Source organism: Silene latifolia, chromosome 6 (genome assembly GCF_048544455.1).
Source record: "Silene latifolia isolate original U9 population chromosome 6, ASM4854445v1, whole genome shotgun sequence".
NCBI lineage: Eukaryota > Viridiplantae > Streptophyta > Magnoliopsida > Caryophyllales > Caryophyllaceae > Silene > Silene latifolia.
In genome coordinates this window covers 56,392,932-56,413,029 of record NC_133531.1, presented here as the reverse complement: position 1 = coordinate 56,413,029, position 20,098 = coordinate 56,392,932, and the positions used below count along the sequence as shown (strand labels likewise).

The 20,098-nt window shown below is 38.2% G+C and overlaps 2 protein-coding genes across 2 annotated transcripts; both read left to right on the top strand.

The window, feature by feature from the left end:
• The first annotated feature begins 12,741 nt into the window (after positions 1-12,741).
• LOC141588108 (uncharacterized) lies at positions 12,742-16,280 on the top strand. The gene is made up of 3 exons (XM_074409563.1): positions 12,742-13,324; positions 13,878-14,949; positions 15,107-16,280. Exons 1-3 carry the CDS (start codon positions 12,742-12,744, stop codon positions 16,278-16,280), a joined length of 2,829 nt encoding a protein of 942 aa, XP_074265664.1.
• A 1,090-nt stretch (positions 16,281-17,370) lies between these two features.
• Positions 17,371-18,348, top strand: LOC141588107 (uncharacterized). The gene has a single exon (XM_074409561.1). The coding sequence runs from the start codon at positions 17,371-17,373 to the stop codon at positions 18,346-18,348; it is 978 nt and encodes a 325-aa protein (XP_074265662.1).
• The last annotated feature ends 1,750 nt before the right edge of the window (positions 18,349-20,098 follow it).

The following is a 20,098-nucleotide window of genomic DNA, read 5'->3' as shown; positions in this document are numbered from 1 at the left end:
CCTATCTTTGGTTATCACTCCCAATAACGAGCATCAAATCCATCAACAAAATTACCTCAACATTCTTTCCAATACTATCCTTAATTGTATCATCATCTAACTCTCCACCAAAAATCTCGTATCGTGCAAATACTCCACCAACTTCATACTCCCTTAATTCCTCTAAACTCATGATTAATCATGTTGTCCTGACACTTCTGTATATAACCATTAACTTACTTACTCTTAACAGTATCATACATCTCGACGATTCCTTACTTTTATGTCACATAACTCCGGTGAACATTTTTCTCAACTTACTTTTATCCTTCTTTTCTCTTTATACTCAACAATACCATTTAATAGTTCAACTCCTTATTACTTCTATCTAATTCTTTAGTGCTCCGGTTACCTTCTCATTCCGCCAAAGCTCAAATCCCATTATTTCATGTCGATATCATCTCACTCTTTCTTACCATGGATCTTCTCTTATTATGCTATCGCTCACACTTGTCACTAACCTATCCATAAAATCAACGTTTACTGTTTAAACAACTTCATTTCATGCCGTTAAATGCCCAAAGAAATCACACGTAGTTTCACCTCTTAATAAACCAAATCTCCCAAACTCACACACTGTCTACAAATCCACCTCGCAACATGTCTCCATAAAGTTCACTATATACCACTCTTCTCAACCCCTTTAAAACGAACTTTCACTACATATATTCTTGACCCACACGACTCCTAACCATCTCACTCCATAATTCTTTACACATCTCAAGTTGCCACTATCCAAACCTTTCTTTCAATCTTTTCATTCTCACGTTCCTTAGACCCACATCATCCCTTACCCACTTTCACTTACTTTCACATCACTCAATTTCGCGAATAAATCACTCACCACGTCTCACCAAAACTTGCACCATGCCTCAATCAACTCATCAATATTCTTTTCTTCTTCCACTTCTCAGCACAACCACATATAGCTCATCTCCTCCCACCAAACTCATACTCACCATAAGGTGCCACTTACCACCCCATAAGATTGGGTAACTAACGTATCAAGACCAACTTACATGTAAAACAATGCATAAAGAAGTAAAATAACAACTTTGAATTAAACATAATATGCAACGAATGTCAAAAGATAAGCATATGACCCAAAATAGGGGTCACTAGATCGAGTACCGGCCACTCGATCGAGTAAGTGACTTACTCGATCGAGTAGGTGAAGATCAGAAGCACGTAAAACAAATCACCAGGGCTACTCGATCGAGTAACTAACGTACTCGATCGAGTGCCCCCTTACTCGATCGAGTACCAAGGATACTCGATCGAGTACCCCAATTCTCAGCACTGTCCAGTTTTCGTAAAACAGTCATAACTCACTCATTTCTTGGTCGTTTTGGGCGTGTGACCTATCGTTAGAATCGTAAAAGGACAAGCTATCACCTACAATTGGAATCACATCAAAATCATTTATGCATCTCAAGTTATAACAGTTTAAAGACAACCTCTTTATAAACGAAAAACACAACTATTGATTTTTACTTCCCAAACGACTTAAACAACAACAAGGTAGACAAAACGACTCAGTACATATAAAACTAGTATTGCTAATCTCATGTTACCATCTTCAAAAATCAAGCAACAACATCCATCATGCACATATATTATTTAACTCGTTAGTCATGTACTAACTGCATACTTTAAATTTTATAACTTTTCGTAACACAACATTCACGTACATTACAAATCCTATTTCCATGTTACTAATACAACAACATTACAAATACACTTCGTGACCTAAACATATTCATAATCACAAAATTCATATTCTCATGCAATTGCTACTCCATCTTTTCCAATCAATTCATCCATTTCCAACACATTACTCATCATTCTCATACACTTTTCTAACAATTCCAACTAACATTGTAAACCAACTATCATGCAACATGCTTTCAATCAACAACATACGAAATCATATTATCACCATCTTTTCTACACATTCCTCATTCTCCACATACATACATCCACTGATTCATGCCACACATCACCATATAGGTACACAATTCACAAGATAAACACATAGCGATCCCGACTCATATCCCATGGTGACGGGTTCAAAATTGTAGGGCGAGTTCACGACTTTAGGACGTCTCCCAAGCCTTTGCATTAGCTCCTACAACCTTTACCCCGGGTTATTTTTAATTGACTCCCTATATTCATTAAATTCATTGGTTACAGGTTTCAGGATCGTCGCTCTGATACCATTTGTAACACCCCCATACTCCAAGTGCCTTACCAGGACCACTCGGGTATAAGGATGCCACCATCTCGGTTACCCGAGGCATGATATTCATAAGACAATAACGAAACAACTTTAAAAGTAAATAAAGTTTAAAGTGATTACATAGCAAATCCAAACTGATAAAAAGAAATACAAGATTTTCAGACGGTCTACTGCTAAAACTATCAAAGCTATAAGACATCGTCGACACAAATGGAAGACTTCTAACTGCCACGTGATGACTCATCCCAGCTATCCCATACGCGTCATATCATACCTGCTCAATAACTGCTCACCACCCCCGAATGGATCACCACAGTTTTTAAAACATTTAAACGGGGTCAGTACTAATCACACAATTCAATATATATCAACAATAAGATAAACAGACAGTTTAACCGTCACACACACAACCACACCAATTCCAACAATCCCAATCACCGACTGTCCACTGGACCAGCCCTGCCAGTGGGGGACCGCAGCCGTACCCACCAAATCCCCGCTCCTCATAATGAGCGATAACCCCAAATCCATTAATGTGCACATCCCTTCTGTGGCGGGTTCCACAGAAGGCGAAACTAGGGCGTGAAGCCACTCCCGCAAGTGACCTCACTCAGCCGAGGACACGCCTCGAGAACCAGAGACCACAATCACAATCACAATCACAATCACAATCACAACCATCACAATACAATTACTATATCAAACAATAAATCTCAACACATCAACAATCATCCCATTATGGGACTAATACTGAGTAGGAAATCCTACCTGGAACTGCAACACAATCAGACGGTCTCAACAGCTGTATAAAAAAGCCTCTTCTACAAATCCTTCTCCTATCATACATACACATAATCACTACCAATCATTATCTACAACAAAACCCCCAATCCCAAAATTAGGGTTTAACGAAACCTGACGAAATACTATAAAATTGGTATGTAGATCTTACCCTCGACGCAAGGATCACAAAGGTATAAAGAACGATGGAATCCGACCTCTCAAGCTCCGGGATTTGTCAACAACACGGATGAATGCGAAGAACGTAACTTGAATCTCCCTTTTAATGTTATTAGGTTTGTAAAAGTGTATTATGAAAGTGACGGAAAGATTTATATATTAATCCGTGTTATTAACAAAACCCGTCGAATTATCACCCGCTAACCGAGCTACTCGATCGAGTAGCTAAGGTACTCGATCGAGTGCCCCCTTACTCGATCGAGTATCCTAGTTACTCGATCGAGTACCCAACAGGTCAGAAACTATTTTAAAACGCAACTCACCCTTACTCGACAGAGTAAGGCCTACTCGATAGAGTACCCAAAGACTCATAAATACGGAGTATTACATGAAAAGTGTCAACAAGAGATTTGGCTAGTTTATGAACGACTTTTGACCAATAGTTTCAATATAGATATTTACTTAAGAGCCTAAATGAAAAAAAGTTGCATCCTAGAAAATAAATGAGATTTATGACTAAAAGTTGCAAAGAAAGATATGCCGATATCTAAAAGAGCTAAGTTAATTGTTAACCACGCTAGTGTCAGTAAATAACCTCATTATGAAAATGAAATGGTTAAACCTCCTTCCGAAAAGGGTATTTTGAGAAGGGCGTGTATTAAATTAAATACGCATTTAAATAATGACATTTGCTACGCATCATGTTAAAATGAATGAGTTAGAGATTAAAATCTCTTTCCATAAGTTTAAGATTGAAACCTTTTCAAAACAGGTATTTTGAAAGGATATGCTGGGAACATATATGGTTTGAATCTTAGTGACTTGGCAAAGCAAAATTGAATTGTTTCGATTAAGTGGTCAATTACGAAACATGTGGAATTAAGTGGGAGTTGGAAATTATCATGCGAAGACATGGAATTTAGTGGGAGCAATCATCTTGTAAAAATTTATAACTCATTACTCATTGAGAATGACGAGCTAATGCTATCTTTCACAAAGATATATTTGAGTTTTTAATTCTGGATGAAAATGGACTATGATGAATCCAATCACATCATGAGATGTTGGATAGTTATTAAGATATACACATCGAATCAACTAAAAACGTAGGTTATTCATGTCAATGAAAATGGAATTGCCATTAGCAGTCATGGTCATTCGTTGAACCTAAGAATGGTTGATTACATGATTATTAGTTACTAATGTTTCCGCCATTAGAATAATCATGCACATGTCCAATGGTGAATCATATGCATAAGGGCATGATGATTCATTGGCAAGCCATAGAAAAATCGTCATGAATTCTCGAGGAGAAATAATGAGCGATTCCAGTGTTGGACAGAACGCTCTGTTATATGTCAAGAGGTTGCACATATTGAAGTTCGAACACACGTAAGGATTTATGAAACCCCTAAGCTATTCAAGCTAAAAGGAGAAATAAGAAGTTTGGAAAGATACTTAGTTAAAGTAAGAAATTACTCAAAACTAATATTTTCTAATATGCTAGGACTTATGAGAAGTGCTAGGCTAATCATCTTGACAATTGTTGCAAGATTCTACAAAATGTATACCTAGTGCATTGTGAGTAGGTAGAACACTTGACCAGTGCAAGTTATATCATCCACCACAAATTCGTTGGTTATGTGATAAACAACCAGAAAGTTCTTTCAAGATAAAGAACTCAAACCTAGGTTGGGAACCTATATATATATTTATATGTACTTGGTAAGGTTCATGCTATGAAAGATAACGTGAATATAAAGGAAAATGCAATAAAAGAAGTTTGAACACATGGACACTTGGTATGTTAAACTTCTATTGCAATCAACTAGTGTTTACACACTTTCGATATACATCACAAGGTTGTAATATGGTATTGACTACCCGAATGTGGTGTCGACATTCGTCGTTTGAGTTATTATTAACTCACCTTATACTTTGTTACATCCAAACGGGTTGTAGAGACAGTTGAACCCCGTTAAAGTGAACGCGGATTAGCATTGTATTCGCCCATAGTTACTTACATGAGGTGACGTCTCGAAGTGACTAGAGTGTTATGCGATTGATGGCAAGTTCAAGTGCCATGGAGTCATGTGAGATGACTAGTCGATCACATAGGCAGACTGTTAGGAACACCTTGTCGGGCCTTATGACCGCTTATAGAGTTCTGGCAAATTTATATAGCCTGGTCGTGGCGAGAGCTACTATAGTATTCTAATGAGTCGATTCTTTTGACTAAAGACTGTTCACCTAAGATGGCACAGTTTCAGATTAACTTTGATTTGTGTTACTACGACCTTCGTAAATGGGGTCAAATGGGCATATTTTGGGTTATGATGGCCGTGGCTAGTCGTAGGGAATGATTGCGATAGGAATTTTCCACCCCTAGTCAGGGTTATAACAATATCTCAGGGCCACTCGAGGAGTAATGAATTGGAAATGCGTGGCCACGCTCGGAAGATATCTATGGTAGATAAATCCGGCCAATCAGTTATTCTCCAGATCGAGGAAACCACTCTCGATATGATCACTTGCAAGTACGACCTGAAAGACACCTTGCATTGAGTGGGAGATAGTAATAGGACAGGAGAATTGGTGACGCACACTTGTCGAGGACAAGTGGGAGATTGTTGGAATATGTGTCCTCCGACAATAATGCGATCACAACTGTCGATCATGATGATCACATGTTTAAGTCTCATTTTAAAGAATACAATTGGGAAGTAATATTTTTTCTTGTCAACTGGTCCACACATATCGGTAATGATTGGCTGACTAGAGTTTGACATTACTGTCGTGCGACGGTGGTGATCAGTTGATCCCCTTAGGTCATACCTAAAGGGTAACACTCTTAATTGATTATTTAATTAATCGTATGACGATACGGGTTAATTAAATTACTTAAAATTGACGGACGATTTTGGAAGTAATATTTACGTTTCTCATTATAATTTGATTAAATAAGATACGGTCTAAGTGATCGAATTGTTTTATTACTTAGATGAAATTATTGTTTAAAGAAACAATTGCATATGAATGAATTATTTATTATAAATACAAGATGTTGTGATTTATAATTGGTAAATTATTTTGGTACAAGTAATTATGAATTACTAAGTCGATTTTGTACATGACGTATTTTTATTAATGCGTTGATTTTTAATATGTTAAAAATGCATAACAATTTTACATGACTTGTGACATGTGACAAATTGACAAATTGACAAAGATAAAATGGAATCCATTTTATCTTAAATGGACCGAAATATGGGGTGATTTAGGATAAATATTGTGTTGATTAAATTAAGTGGAAAACATAATCATTTTACCTAAACCTAGCCATGCATACCTAGTTAATCTTGTGAAGAACACCTTGCTCATGCATTGGCCATCACCACCCCTCCCCCTACCCGGTGTTGTCATAGAGAAAAACCATTGGTTTTTCTCTATAATTTACCTTATACACTACTTCAAAAATTATTGTAACTTATTCATTCATTCTAACATCAAAAATATAGATTTTTAGAGAGATAAAATTACTTCTTCTTCTCCCTTCTCTTAACCGAAATTAAGAGACCAAAATAAATATTTTTGGGTCAATTTTATTTAAATTAATATTGTTCTAGTATTAATAATATTAATTTTATTAAGAGGTTATCTTGGGTATTATTCCTTGGGAGGGATTCTATACTTGAGTCCTTGTTCATCCATTTTAGGAAGCTCAAGAACAAGTGAGTAGGAGAACTCATTTGTGCTCTTTGATCCGAAATCTCAATGTAAGGATGGTGATTTTTTCTCTATATTTTATTCTTGTTTGCATGCATAAGATCAATCTTTAATTTTATGACTAAATTAATTCATCACATATATGATTATGTAAAGTAATGAGATATAGATTTCTTTCAATAACTATGATTAATTAAGAATTACATTAATTCTGTGAATTATATTATATGTTATTTAAAATTGTGTTAGATCGGATGTTAATTATGTTAATTTAGTGGTGAGTCGGAAATTGTGTTAGATGGAGGATGTTTTAATTTGGGTGATTTTTGTATGTTGTGTAATTAGGTTTTTCTGGATTGTTGAAGTGATTGATTGAGGGATTTTACTAGGATTGTGATTGTGATTGTATGAGTTTTATCTTTAATTTGGGAAATTTTAAAGATCAAGGAAGAAGATGGATTATGAGTTCAGTGAGGAAGAAGAACAAATAAAATAAAATAAAATAAAATAAAATAGGGTCCAGAACCTGATGACCTGAAACTTTTCGGGTTACAAGAGGTAAAAATTAGACTAAGTTCAATGAAAGATAAATGAGTACATAGGTCAAATTAATATTCCCTCTGTTTTTTTATATATGACTTTCTCACATTTCGAGATACTCACTTATCTCTTCAATATCTCTTAAAATATAAGACTAAATAATATGATATGTATACTCATATGAAAGAGCATTTCGTAAGGAATTTAATTGTAACATTTTTATAATTTTTGAACAAATATATTTCTCTAAATATTAAAGTCAAAGGCTTACCTCGTTAATGTAAAACATCATATATTAAAAAATGGAGGGAGTATGAGTTAAAATGTAGGTTGGATTAATATAAAAAGGAGAGGCATAGGTTAGATTATTCCCATGAAATAACCCTGATTTTTTTGGTTTTATAATTACTATTTTTATCGTTATTATTGTAAATTCGAATTTGTGACACTCCCATTTATTCAGGAGCCTTTAGGTAGGCCTCCCAAGTAAATGAGAGTGTTATCATCTCGGATCCCCGAGATAGTGAATAACAAAGTACAACAAACCAAAGTACTTTAGATTAAAATTTAGCGAATAAAGATTTTATTAGAATTTAACCCAAACTAAATAAACTTAAAATAAAATTAATTACGACTCGCAGCGGAATTAAATAAACTGAAATATTAAAACTATGCGATCTAGACTTCTAGGTAGACTAGCTGAAATCCCCACGCATCCCTATGAGCTCCCAAGTCAGCTAACTCAAGTACTTGTTAGTCAATCTGCTCCCCCATAATTGGTTCATCACAGGTGTTTAACGAATACACGGTCAGCCAAACGGTTGAGTAGAATAACTAACAACAATGTAAGATGAAGTCAATGAAAATGCATGATATGATATGATATGCCAATGCAGCTGAGCTCATCACCCAAAATACCCGTTTATCCCGCCAATCCCTGGCCCAGGGAAAACAATGCAATCATCCCAACCTTAAGTTGAGATAAACTCTTCCCAGAGACAAGTCCTGCAGAACCAGCCTGGGGAAAACAATGCAAATGCCATGCCACAGTAATAATCATCCCAGAACAAGTCTGAGGTATCCAATGCAAATAATATGCAACAATAATAATAATTCATCCCAGAACGAGTCTGAGGCAACCAATGCAAATGATGTGCAACAATGCTAATAAATAATAATAACCAACCAATTCATCTCAGACACGAAGTTGAGGCATCCAACAATAATAATACACCTCATCCATCAAATTCACATTACACAATAAATTGCACAAGTCATTAACAATAACACGAGTTGAGTAGTTATCCTACCTTTTCAGCAAATCCATTGAATGCAGCTAAAATCCGATTTAAAAGAATTCCTTCAACGTGACCGTCACCTAACAAATATAATAATCGTATACAATTACTAACAAATCTAATAGTTAAAATAGTTAAAACTAATTATAAAACAATTTACTATTTATATAACTAATTATTCATTAATCATAATATTTATATTTTTACGTAACTTACTAATTAAAAACCCGCCTCAAACATTGGTTAAAACCTGTCTTAAGAACAACCAAACCTCTTCATATACACGGTTTTGAACTGTGTCAAACACACCCAACCAAAACCCATGTACTAGCCCAACCCCATCACCCACCCTCACCTACCAGGTGCCTCAACTACCAGCCACCCAACCACCCCCCCAAACACCAGCTACAACCGCCATACACCAGCTCACCACCTTGCCCTAACACCCACGACCAACAACAATCAACACAAGCAACAACTACACAACCCGCCAATTCCACCACCACACGCCACTAGCAGCCATTACCCCTGTCTCCACTGACCCACAGTGGTCCACCGGCAGCATCCCCTTCCTCTGGTCATGGCCTTGGTCAAACACGAAGGGCCCACAATACGGTTTAAAACAAACAAAGACAACCCTCAAAAATCCGGCAACCACCTACGCAAACCACCACCCCCGAACAACCTAACACCACCACTAGCACCGTCTATCTACCACGAACCCAACCAACCCAGGTTCAAGTCAAACAAGTCACGGGAAGTAGTATAAAACTGGTTTCATCGTGCCCTAGAACAACCATCCCTTTTCTCGAAATTCCGGCCAACCACCGCCAAAGCCACCGCTTTTACCCATCCCTGACCACCCACGGTGGTCGACGCAACCCCAGGAACCTCCCTAAACAAGCCTAGGTCAGTTACGACCGAATACGGGTTCGAAACCATATGATTCCACATGCACGACCACCCATGAAAACCCCCTTCAAACACCCCTCTCCCGTCGGTCAATGGGAGTCAACTGTGGGTTCAGTCACTCCCTAGTGGTCCACGGCCAAGGTCAAGGTCAAAGTCAATCATACGATATCCTAGAACACGAGTCATAATCGTTAACAAATGAATACATTTTATTATAAGACGGTCTTACCTTAAGATGATAACAAAGCTTATTCTTCTTTTTTTCCTCTAGATTTCCCCCCCCTCTCTCTCTCTCTCTCTCTCTCTCTCTCTATATATATATATATATATATATATATATATATATATATATATATATATATATATATATATATATATATAGAGCTATTGTGTTTATAAATTTTATGAGTAAATAAGGGTCTTTGTCTTCTCTTTATAGTGACAAGGTGATTTTATAGGAAAGTATTAGGAAAGGTCATATAGAAGGGTATTAGGAAACTATTATTATATTACATATTACTACCAATTATAAAATTTGCTTGACGAATAATAGAGGTTTCACATTTTTTTTTCAAATAAAAATGTACAGATAACGAACGCATAAAAATTAATGAATTATCAAATTATAAACTAAAAAGTAAAACTTCATATATACCGTGCATAAATTGCACGAGGTCGATACTAATAATACATTAAAATGTGAAACCTCTATATATACCACGCATTGCACGGGATATAAACTAGAATTTTATAAGTATTAAATTTAATTAAAAGGTCTATATATAAACTATTATTATACTACATATTACTACCAACTATTATTATTATTATTATTATTATTATTATTATTATTATTATTATTATTATTATTATTATTATTATTATTATTATTATTATTATTATTATTATTATTATTATTATTATTATTATGAAATACAATTATTATTAATAGTATTACTCGGAATTCAGAGCACACGGCCCCAAGGTATCACACGCCCCATCATCACTTCCCGGCCCACTTATAATTTTATTATATTATTCCGTCTTATTCACGATTATAAATTATAACTAAATTGTTAGAATTAACGCATTAAAATGCCATTAAATTACGAATATTACAGAATTTCCTTTTTCTAAACGGTTTTTTTGCATATAAATTAAGGTAAATTCAAAATTCTCACTTTTTACAGTTTTTTTACGGTCTTTAATCTCGAGTCATTTTTAAATTTTATCTTGTTTTGTATTCTACCAAACACGAATGTTTTCTTATTTTAAATAAAGATAGGAAATAGTACATTGCAATAACAAAATTAAAACCAAATAAAACCTAATAAAGATTTAACATAAAAATAAACAGACTACGGAGAGATTAAGTAGAGAGAAAATAAAAGAAGAAGTGTGAGGAAATATATTGATATTAGGCTCATTTTATAGAGGGTAAAAAAAATAAGGATTATGGTTATTTTATTTTTTGTAAAACAAATTAAATAAATTAATTATACTCAAAAATAGTCATTGTAAATATCCGTTGTGAAGCAAAATATAGTGTTGTTGGGCTGGCTCTACCACGTGGCAAGCTCCTATTGGTGAGCAAAAACCACACTTTTCCTATCCATGTAATTTTTTAGGAAAATGATAAATATACCCCCCCTTAGGGCTGTATTTAAGGTGCCAAAAAGGAATGAAAACCTTAAATCAAGCATTAATGACATCAATTTACGCGTAATTGTGTCATAAATTCCTAATTTAATTCCATTTTGGTAAGTAATTTAGTCCTTAAATACAGCCCTTACAGCTGTATTTATCATTACCGAATTTTGTATTCACTTGTGGGCCTACTCTGCCTCTTCAACCATTTTCAACGAGGTGAAAATTTTCACTCACCCTCTATCCTCTTTTGCATTTTTTAATCATTTTAATTGTCCCTTCAATGTTCACATTTCTCGTGAAAGTGTATGAGAACCCAATGTGGATGGTCTGAGTTCATAGTACTACTACTTTGCGAGATGCTCATTCATAATACTACTTTCAGGATAGTGTATTTCATTTATTGTATCCTAACTATGGTCTATAAATTATGGTGGTTGCTGTTAGTATTATTTTATGTTGGTGAGTTTAGGTTTTAACATTGTTTAACCCAAACTCCAATCATAAGGTATTGTTTGGACTGCAAAATTTGGACGAAAAGGGACAATAGAGACAACTTTTTTGATGAATTTGCTAAACTCAAAACGGGTCAAATACTTACCAAATTACTGTTAAGGAAGTAAATAATAAAACGATTATTTAGTCCTCGTAATATCTTGTGTATCTTTATAAATATGGTTGTTGTATTTTCTTATTCATATTCTTTGATAGCTTACTTAGTCTCCAAGGTTTAGGATGTGTTTAGGGTTTCCGTCTATTGTATATATATCGTCTCATTGTACTCATGTTTATTCATTCAATACAATATAAACCTTCATCACAATTGCCTTATTCATTATATGGTATCAATCGCCTTCGATCCTAAGCATCACACAACTCGATCATGGCTCAACACGCAATCATCCTGCCTAACGCCACACAACCAACCACCTCAATCATCTTTGTCAACCTCTCTCAATGCTCCAAACTCACCACCACCAACTATACCCAATGGTCCTTTCAAATTCAATCCTTCCTTGAAGGGTTGAATTGTTCCAGTTTATCGATGGCACGCATCCATGCCCGGCCAAAACCATCGTCATTGACAACAAATCAAAACCCAACCCAGCCTACTCCACGTGGTTACGCCAAGACCGACTTCTCCTGGCTGCCCTCGTTGGCACCCTAGACGGCTCTATCGCTCCTCTTGTGACTCAATCCAAGTCCTCTCAAGAGGCCTGGATCATCCTATCCTCCACCTATGCTAACCCCTCTCGAGGTCACATTCTTCAAATCAAAACCCGCCTTGAATCTATCACCAAAGCACCCGATCAAACCATCACTGACTATATGCACAAAATCAAAACTTGTACACTCGAACTCGCCAATCTTGGGAAACCTATGGACCCCGAAGATGTAATTGCCAAAGTCCTTCGTGGCCTTGATTCTAATCGTTATCGTGCAATCAAGGAGACGGTCGAAGCTCGTGACACTCCCATCGCCTTTGATGCCTTGCATGAAAAACTGATAAACTATGAACTTCAAAACCCCGAAACAACCTCTGCCTCACCCCTGCCTACCACGGCCTTTGCTGCCCAGTACCGCCCCAATCAACCCCGATACCCACCTCGTCAAACACCTATTGTCCAGCCTCCAGTGGACCCATCTAACCCTCCTAAAAAGGTCTCCATTTGTCAGTACTGCGGCTACAAAGGTCACAACTTCCTGACATGTGGCAACTTTAAAAAAGCGCATCCATCCTTTACCCTTGTCCTATATACCCGCCCTAATCGATACCCCAACAACCGCCCTCAAGCCCATACCGCCACTGCCACCCCTTCTCCTCCCGAATCCTGGCTCGTGGACAGTGGTGCAACGCACCATATCACCAATGATCACTCCAACCTCGCCCTTCATCATCCTTATGACGGTCCCGATGATGTTGTAATTGGCGATGGTTCTTCAGTTCCAATCTCCAACATAGGTTCTTTCGCAATTCCTTCTAACTCTTCTTCTATTCACTTTCTTAATGTCCTTCATGTCCCTTTAATTTCGCGTAATATTTTATCGGTCTCGCAATTTTGTATTGATAATAATGCAACGATTGAAATCTCATCATCTCATTTATTTTTTAAGGATGCATCGATGGGCAAAATCCTCCTCCACGGCACACTTGATCGTGGTATTTACACATGGCACTCGTCCTCCTCTCGAGCTCTTGTTGCCTCAACATCCTCGTCTACCATGTTGTGGCATCATCGTCTTGGTCACCCGGCTCTTCCTATTTTTGCGTTTCCTAAAAGCAATTTTAATTTACCTATTTCCGTTTCCAATTTTCAATATTGTAATGCGTGCAAGATAAACGGTTATAGAGAGAGAAAGCGAGTAGAGAGAGAAAGCTTACTTTTCTTCAATTTTTTCAGCAATGGCGAGAAATCGAAGGACTGTAAATAATACTAACACTCAACAAAAACACAAAAATACTAATTCATCAACTAATAAACACAAAAATAGTAGTAATACGATACATATTACAGAATTACGAGAGATTGCTGCTCAAGTTACAGCAGCTGAGAGTTCTAAGACAGCGGAGTTACGCGCTTTCAATTTAAATAAGGAAGTGAGTGTAATTCCGGAAATCACTGATACGAATGAAACGGAGTGGGAAACGGTTGGTGCGAAAGCAGGAACGCCATTGGAACAACCTCGCGTCAAAATTGAAACAGAGGATGTCCAAGGTGAGCTTGAGTACTGGTCTTCGTCTGTTTTCTGCTTTGTTTTGGGAGCTAACCCTCCTAATCATGTTATGGATGGCTATATTCGACGAATTTGGAAGGATTACTCAATTGATAAGGTTGCGTATCTAGTAAATGGTATTTGTATTGTTCGATTTAGTAAAATAGAGGATAAGGATGCAGTGCTTCAGTCTGAACAGCTATTCTTTGATAATAAGCCATTTATTATTAAAGATTGGCACCCTGATGTGAAGTGTGTGAAGGATAAACCTGATTTGGTGCGTATTTGGGTGCGATTGTATAATTTGGATCTTAAATTCTGGGGAAAAGCTCTTCCTAAGATTGTTAGCATGATAGGTACACCTATTAAACCTGATCGTGCTACTGAGAAGAAGGAGTATTTGGAATATGCTAGGTTCATGGTGGAAGTGAAAATGGGGCAAAGTTTACCTGATAAGATTGAATTCATTGATGACAAGGATATAGTGCAGTCACAGGAGGTGTCCTATGAATGGAAACCCCTGGTTTGTTCACAATGTTCAGGAATAGGACATGATGCTGCTATGTGTAGGAAGCGTGCTGCTGAGGTTCGAAAGAAACCTGCTCAGAAAGTTTGGAGGCCTAAGGCTCAGGTTCCTGTGAAGCCAGTTGATGTTCCTGTGCAGGTTGCTCCTGTATGTGTGGAGCCTGTGCAGGAGACAGTGGTTCTGCCACAGTGTTCTCCTCCTGTGATGGTTACCCCCATTCCATTCAGAGGTCATGAGATGGCTACACCAGTTAGTCTGGTTCAGCGCATGTCTAGACTTGGAAGGGGTAGCAGTCAGGGAGGTCCTACTGTTCTTGAAGTAATTCAGCAGTCTTTGAGACAGAGTTTGTTAAATAGTATGGGGAAGGGGAGACCAACAATAATTCAAAATGGTTAATATAGGTTTTTGGAATGTTAGAGGCCTTAATAAATGGAATAAGCAAGGTGATATTAGAAGATTCTTGCATATTAATAAAGTAAGCCTGTTTGGTTTGGTTGAAACCAGGGTTAAAATAAAGAATAATGATAGAATTCAAGCTCGTTTTAGTAATCCCTGGAAAGTTATTGATAATAGTGAGGTAAAAGATAGTGGGAGAATTTGGTTGCTGTGGGATTCTTCACAGATTCTGGTCTCTTGCATTAGGAAGGATTTGCAAGTCATTCATGCTCAGGTGACTAACTTAGTGACTGGGTTTGACTGGACTTGCTCTTTGGTTTATGGGTGTAATGCTGACTCTGATAGAGTGGCCCTTTGGGACTCTTTGATAGCTATGAAGGCTAATGTTCATGGACCTTGGCTTGTGATGGGGGATTTTAACAATGTCTTGTATGTTAATGAAAGGATTGGGTCCAAGGTGACTGATGCTGAGATTAAAGGATTTCAGAACTGTGTGGATGTGTGTGGGTTGTATGACATGGTATCTACAGGTGCCTATTTCACTTGGAATAATAAACAGGAGGGTGATGCTAGAGTCTATAGTAGGATTGATAGGGTCCTAGCAAATGATGAGTGGATCTTGAATGGCCCCAGTGGGAATGTCACTTTCCTCCCTGAGGGGCTTTATGATCATAGCCCTTGCTTGATTGAGCTAGGGGAGGATATTGAGAGAAGGAAAGGTCCTTTTAAGTATTTTAATATGTGGGGGAAGCATGCTGAGTTTAAGAACATTGTCATGGAGATTTGGAAACAACCTGTCAAAGGGTGTTACATGTTTCAGTTGGTCAAAAAACTTAAGTATCTGAAGCACCCCTTAAAGAAACTGAATAATGGGAGTTATGGGGATATTGAGAGTTCTGCCATGGTTGCTAAGTTGCTGTTGGAAAGCATTCAGAAACAGTTGCACAATGATCCCAGGAATGTGCAGCTTCAAGCAGAGGAGAGGGTGGCTGCTGATTCCTACAAAAAGCTTGATGATGCCAGGATTTTGTTCCTTGCCCAAAAAGCTAAAGTTCAGTGGGTTACCCTAGCAGATGATAACACCAGGTACTTTCATAGTACCATTAAAGCCAGACGTGCCCAGAATAAAGTCCTACAGATTAATGATATGCATGGGGTGATGTGTAATGAGATTGCTACCATTGAGCAAGCTTTTGTTGAGTACTATCAGGACTTGCTAGGTAGCTCTCTGCAGCTTGTCACAAAGTGTGTCCTGCTGTTGTTAAGAAGGGCAGAATTGTGACTGATGAGCATGCTAGAGGGATGGTTAAGCGGTAATCGATGATGAAATTAGGGCAAAGACTCTTCTCTATTCCTGTGGAGAAGGCTCCTGGCCCTGATGGCTATTCTGCTGGTTTTTTCAGAGATGCGTATGATATCATTGGAGTTGATGTGATTCAGTCTGTTAAAGAATTCTTCAGGACTGGCAGATTGTTGCAGCAAGTGAATGCTACTGTGCTTACACTCATTCCCAAGGTGGATTGCCCCAACTCAGTCCATGATTTTCGACCTATTGCTTGCTGCAATGTCATTTACAAGTGCATCTCAAAAATCATTTGTACAAGGTTAACTGGAGTGTTGATGGATATTGTTAGTATGAATCAGAGTGCCTTCATTAAGGATAGGGAAATTGTTGACAATATCCTTATATGTCAGGATTTGGTAAGGCTTTATGGGAGGAAATCTTGCACACCTAGGGCATTGCTTAAAATTGATCTCAAAAAGGCCTATGATTCTATTGAATGGGCCTTTATTAAGGATATGCTGGTTGCTCTTGAGTTCCCTGACCAGATGATACAATGGATTATGGTGTGTGTTACTACAACATCCTTCACTATTTCTTTGAATGGGTCACACTTTGGATATTTCCAGGGGAAACGGGGTTTGAGGCAAGGGGACCCCATGTCTCCTTTGTTGTTCACGCTGTGTTTAGAATATTTCTCCAGGATTCTCAGGGTTGTCACTGAGAAGCCTGATTTCGATATCACTCCTTTGTAGGGAATGAAGCTCACCATCTAGCTTTTGCAGATGATCTCTTCTCAAGCTTTTGCAGAGCGATCACTTCCATTACAATCATTTTGAGAGCTTTCCGACATTCTCTCGAAGCATCCGTCTGTGCATGAACAGGGCCAAGTCGACATGTATTTGAATGGTATTGATGATAATCTAGCCGCACATCCGGTCAGGCTTGCTGGTTTTAAGTTGGGGCAGTTCCCATTTAGATATTTGGGTGTCCCAATCTCTTCCAAAAGACTCGAGTGTAGCCGATTGTAACAGGGTTGTGGACAAAATTGTAGCACGAATTAGAGGTTGGGGAGCTAAACATCTTAGCTATGCAGGAGGCCGGTCTTGTGAAGGCGGTTCTCACCCGTATGCATGCATATTGGGCTAGGATTTTTTTGTTACCAAAAGGTGTCATCCACAAGGTAGAATGCATCTGCAGGAACTATCTGTGGGCAGGACATGCTGAGTATAAGAACTCTCCCCCTGTTGCTTGGGAGACTTGCTGTTTACCTAAGGAGCAAGGTGGGTTAGGTATCATTAATTGCCATTTATGGAATGCTGCGTTGATAGGCAAGTATGCGTGGTGGATCCATAGCAAGAAGGAGAGTCTATGGGTTCAATGGGTGCATCACATCTATATAAAGCACAAGGACTGGTGGATGTATAACCCAACTCAGAATTCTAGCTGGGTATGGAGACAGATTTGCAAGGTGAAGGACATCCTTAAACCTGGTTTTTTGAATGGAGGATGGGATGGGAGCTACACTATTCAGAAGGGGTATCAGTGGTTACTTGGTCCTCGACCCAAGAAGGATTGGGTGCCTATGGTTTGGAATAGAGTATGCTTGCCTAAGCATAACTTTAGTACATGGATTTATGTTCAACAACGGTTTTTAACGCAAGATAGATTGCACAAGTTTGGTGTTGTCACTACTGGTGTGTGCTACTTGTGTGGTGTGCAGATGGAAACCCACAGTCATTTGTTCTTTGAATGCGTGTTCAGTATGCAGTGTGTGCTACACTTGCAGAATTGGTTACAAGTTCATTGGCAAGGCAATGTTATGGATTGGATTATTCGATGGAGGTGTCGTTCTTTGATGAAGAAACAGGTGGTAATGGCTGCCATTTCTGGGCTCATCTATAGTATATGGAATTGTAGGAATAAATGCAGATTGGAGAACTACATAATTCAACCTCGACAAGTTGTGAAAGGCGTGCAACAATTGGTTAAAATACGTGTGAACAAGGGTGAATTTGCTAAGGGGAGTGTTAAATGTAAGGCTTGGTTACAAAATGTACTAGATTAGTAGATAGCTTTTTGTTTTATCCTTATGATAAGTGTATGGTGTGCTTTATTTGATCTTAATGAGATTCACATTTTCACCAAAAAAAAATGCGTGCAAGATTAATAAATGTCATAAACTTCCCTTCTCTACTTCCACACTTACATCACACGCTCCCCTTGAGCTCATTTTCTCTGATGTTTGGTCATCCCCGACTCACTCTCATGACGGTTTCAAATATTATGTGCTATTTGTTGATCAGTTTACGAAATACACATGGCTTTACCCGTTAAAGAAAAAGTCTGACACTCTAAATGTTTTCCTTCATTTTAAACTTCTCGTTGAAAAATATTTTAATCGTCCCATCATACAAATGTTTTCGGACGGAGAATATATCAAAATCACCCCTTCGCTGCTTCAACACGGTATTTCCCATCTTACTTCTCCGCCCCATACTCCTCAACATAATGGGTATGCGGAGCGGCGTCATCGTCATATAGTTGAAACAGGTTTAACACTCCTTACACATGCTCGCTTACCAACTCGCTTCTGGTCTCATGCCTTCAATACAGCCGTCTATCTTATTAATCGATTACCAACATCCACTCTTCACAATCAGTCTCCTTACTCTTGTCTCCTCAATGCCACTCCTAACTACAATAAACTTCGTGCCTTCGGCTGCCTGTGCTACCCGTGGTTACGACCTTATTCCTCTCATAAACTCGACCCAAAATCCATAGCTTTTGTCTTCTTAGGCTACTCCAAAACACAAAGCGCATATCATTGTCTTGATCCCGTCACAAATCGGATTTATACCTCTAGTCATGTCACATTTATTGAAACGGAGTTCCCGTATCCTCAACCAGCCTCTCAACCCCACGACACCTCTGTTCCTCCTCTCTCTGTTTGGTGTGAAGCTCCCATTATCTTCCTGCCCCACACCACTCCCTCTCCCTCCACGTCAACTCCCTCCGCTGTCCCTGACACCTCTACTGCTGTCTCGCAGCCCACTACCACTACCTCTTCACCACACTCTCCTACAGCTGCCCCTGACCCACCTTTAACCACGCCTGCCACAGTGCAACCTACCCCAGACTCACCCCAACCCCCTCCACACTCTCCTACTGCTGCCTCTGACTCTCCTCAACCCAGACCCGCCACAAACCAGTTGCCCCCTCGCCATGTCATAACCCGATTGTCTAATAATATTCGCAAACCCAATCCCAAATATGCCAAGCTCGCCATCACCACCACTCCACAATCCCTCCCCACTACTGCCAAGCAAGCTCTCACCTCACCCCATTGGCGTGATGCTATGATCGAGGAGTATAATGCTTTACTTCGAAATGGTACATGGTCTCTCGTTCCTGCACAAGATGCTCCTAATGTTATCGGTTGGAAATGGGTATTCCGTGTAAAATACAATCCCGACAATACGATACAAAAGTACAAGGCCCGTCTTGTTGCTAAGGGTTTTCATCAACGTCATGGTATTGATTATACTGATACATGGCAAATGGCCTAGGAAATGCCAAATATTTTGTCTTTATTACAACATGTGGTAGTATTTGACTCGTCTTAAACTTAAGACGCATATTGTTCGTTTTAAGTAAGACTTACTGATGAAAGTTAACCATATAAAAGAATTTTGTCAATTTGATCCACGTGGGATTTTCTAATCCTCTCAATGTGAGATGAAAGCTAGCTTTAGTTGAACGTGCAAATTTTATAGCATCTTGCTTTGTACATGGATAAATTTTGTTAATTTTCTTTC

Excerpts from the sequence above, each read along its gene's own strand:
- LOC141588108 (XM_074409563.1), top strand. The coding sequence starts at position 12,742 with ATGGACCCCGAAGATGTAATTGCCAAAGTCCTTCGTGGCCTTGATTCT. Across the intron at positions 13,325-13,877 it reads AGTTCCAATCTCCAACATAG|AATTACGAGAGATTGCTGCT; the intron begins GTTCTTTCGCAA and ends TACATATTACAG. Across the intron at positions 14,950-15,106 it reads CAGTCTTTGAGACAGAGTTT|GGTTAAAATAAAGAATAATG; the intron begins GTTAAATAGTAT and ends GGTTGAAACCAG.
- LOC141588107 (XM_074409561.1), top strand. The coding sequence starts at position 17,371 with ATGCAGGAGGCCGGTCTTGTGAAGGCGGTTCTCACCCGTATGCATGCA.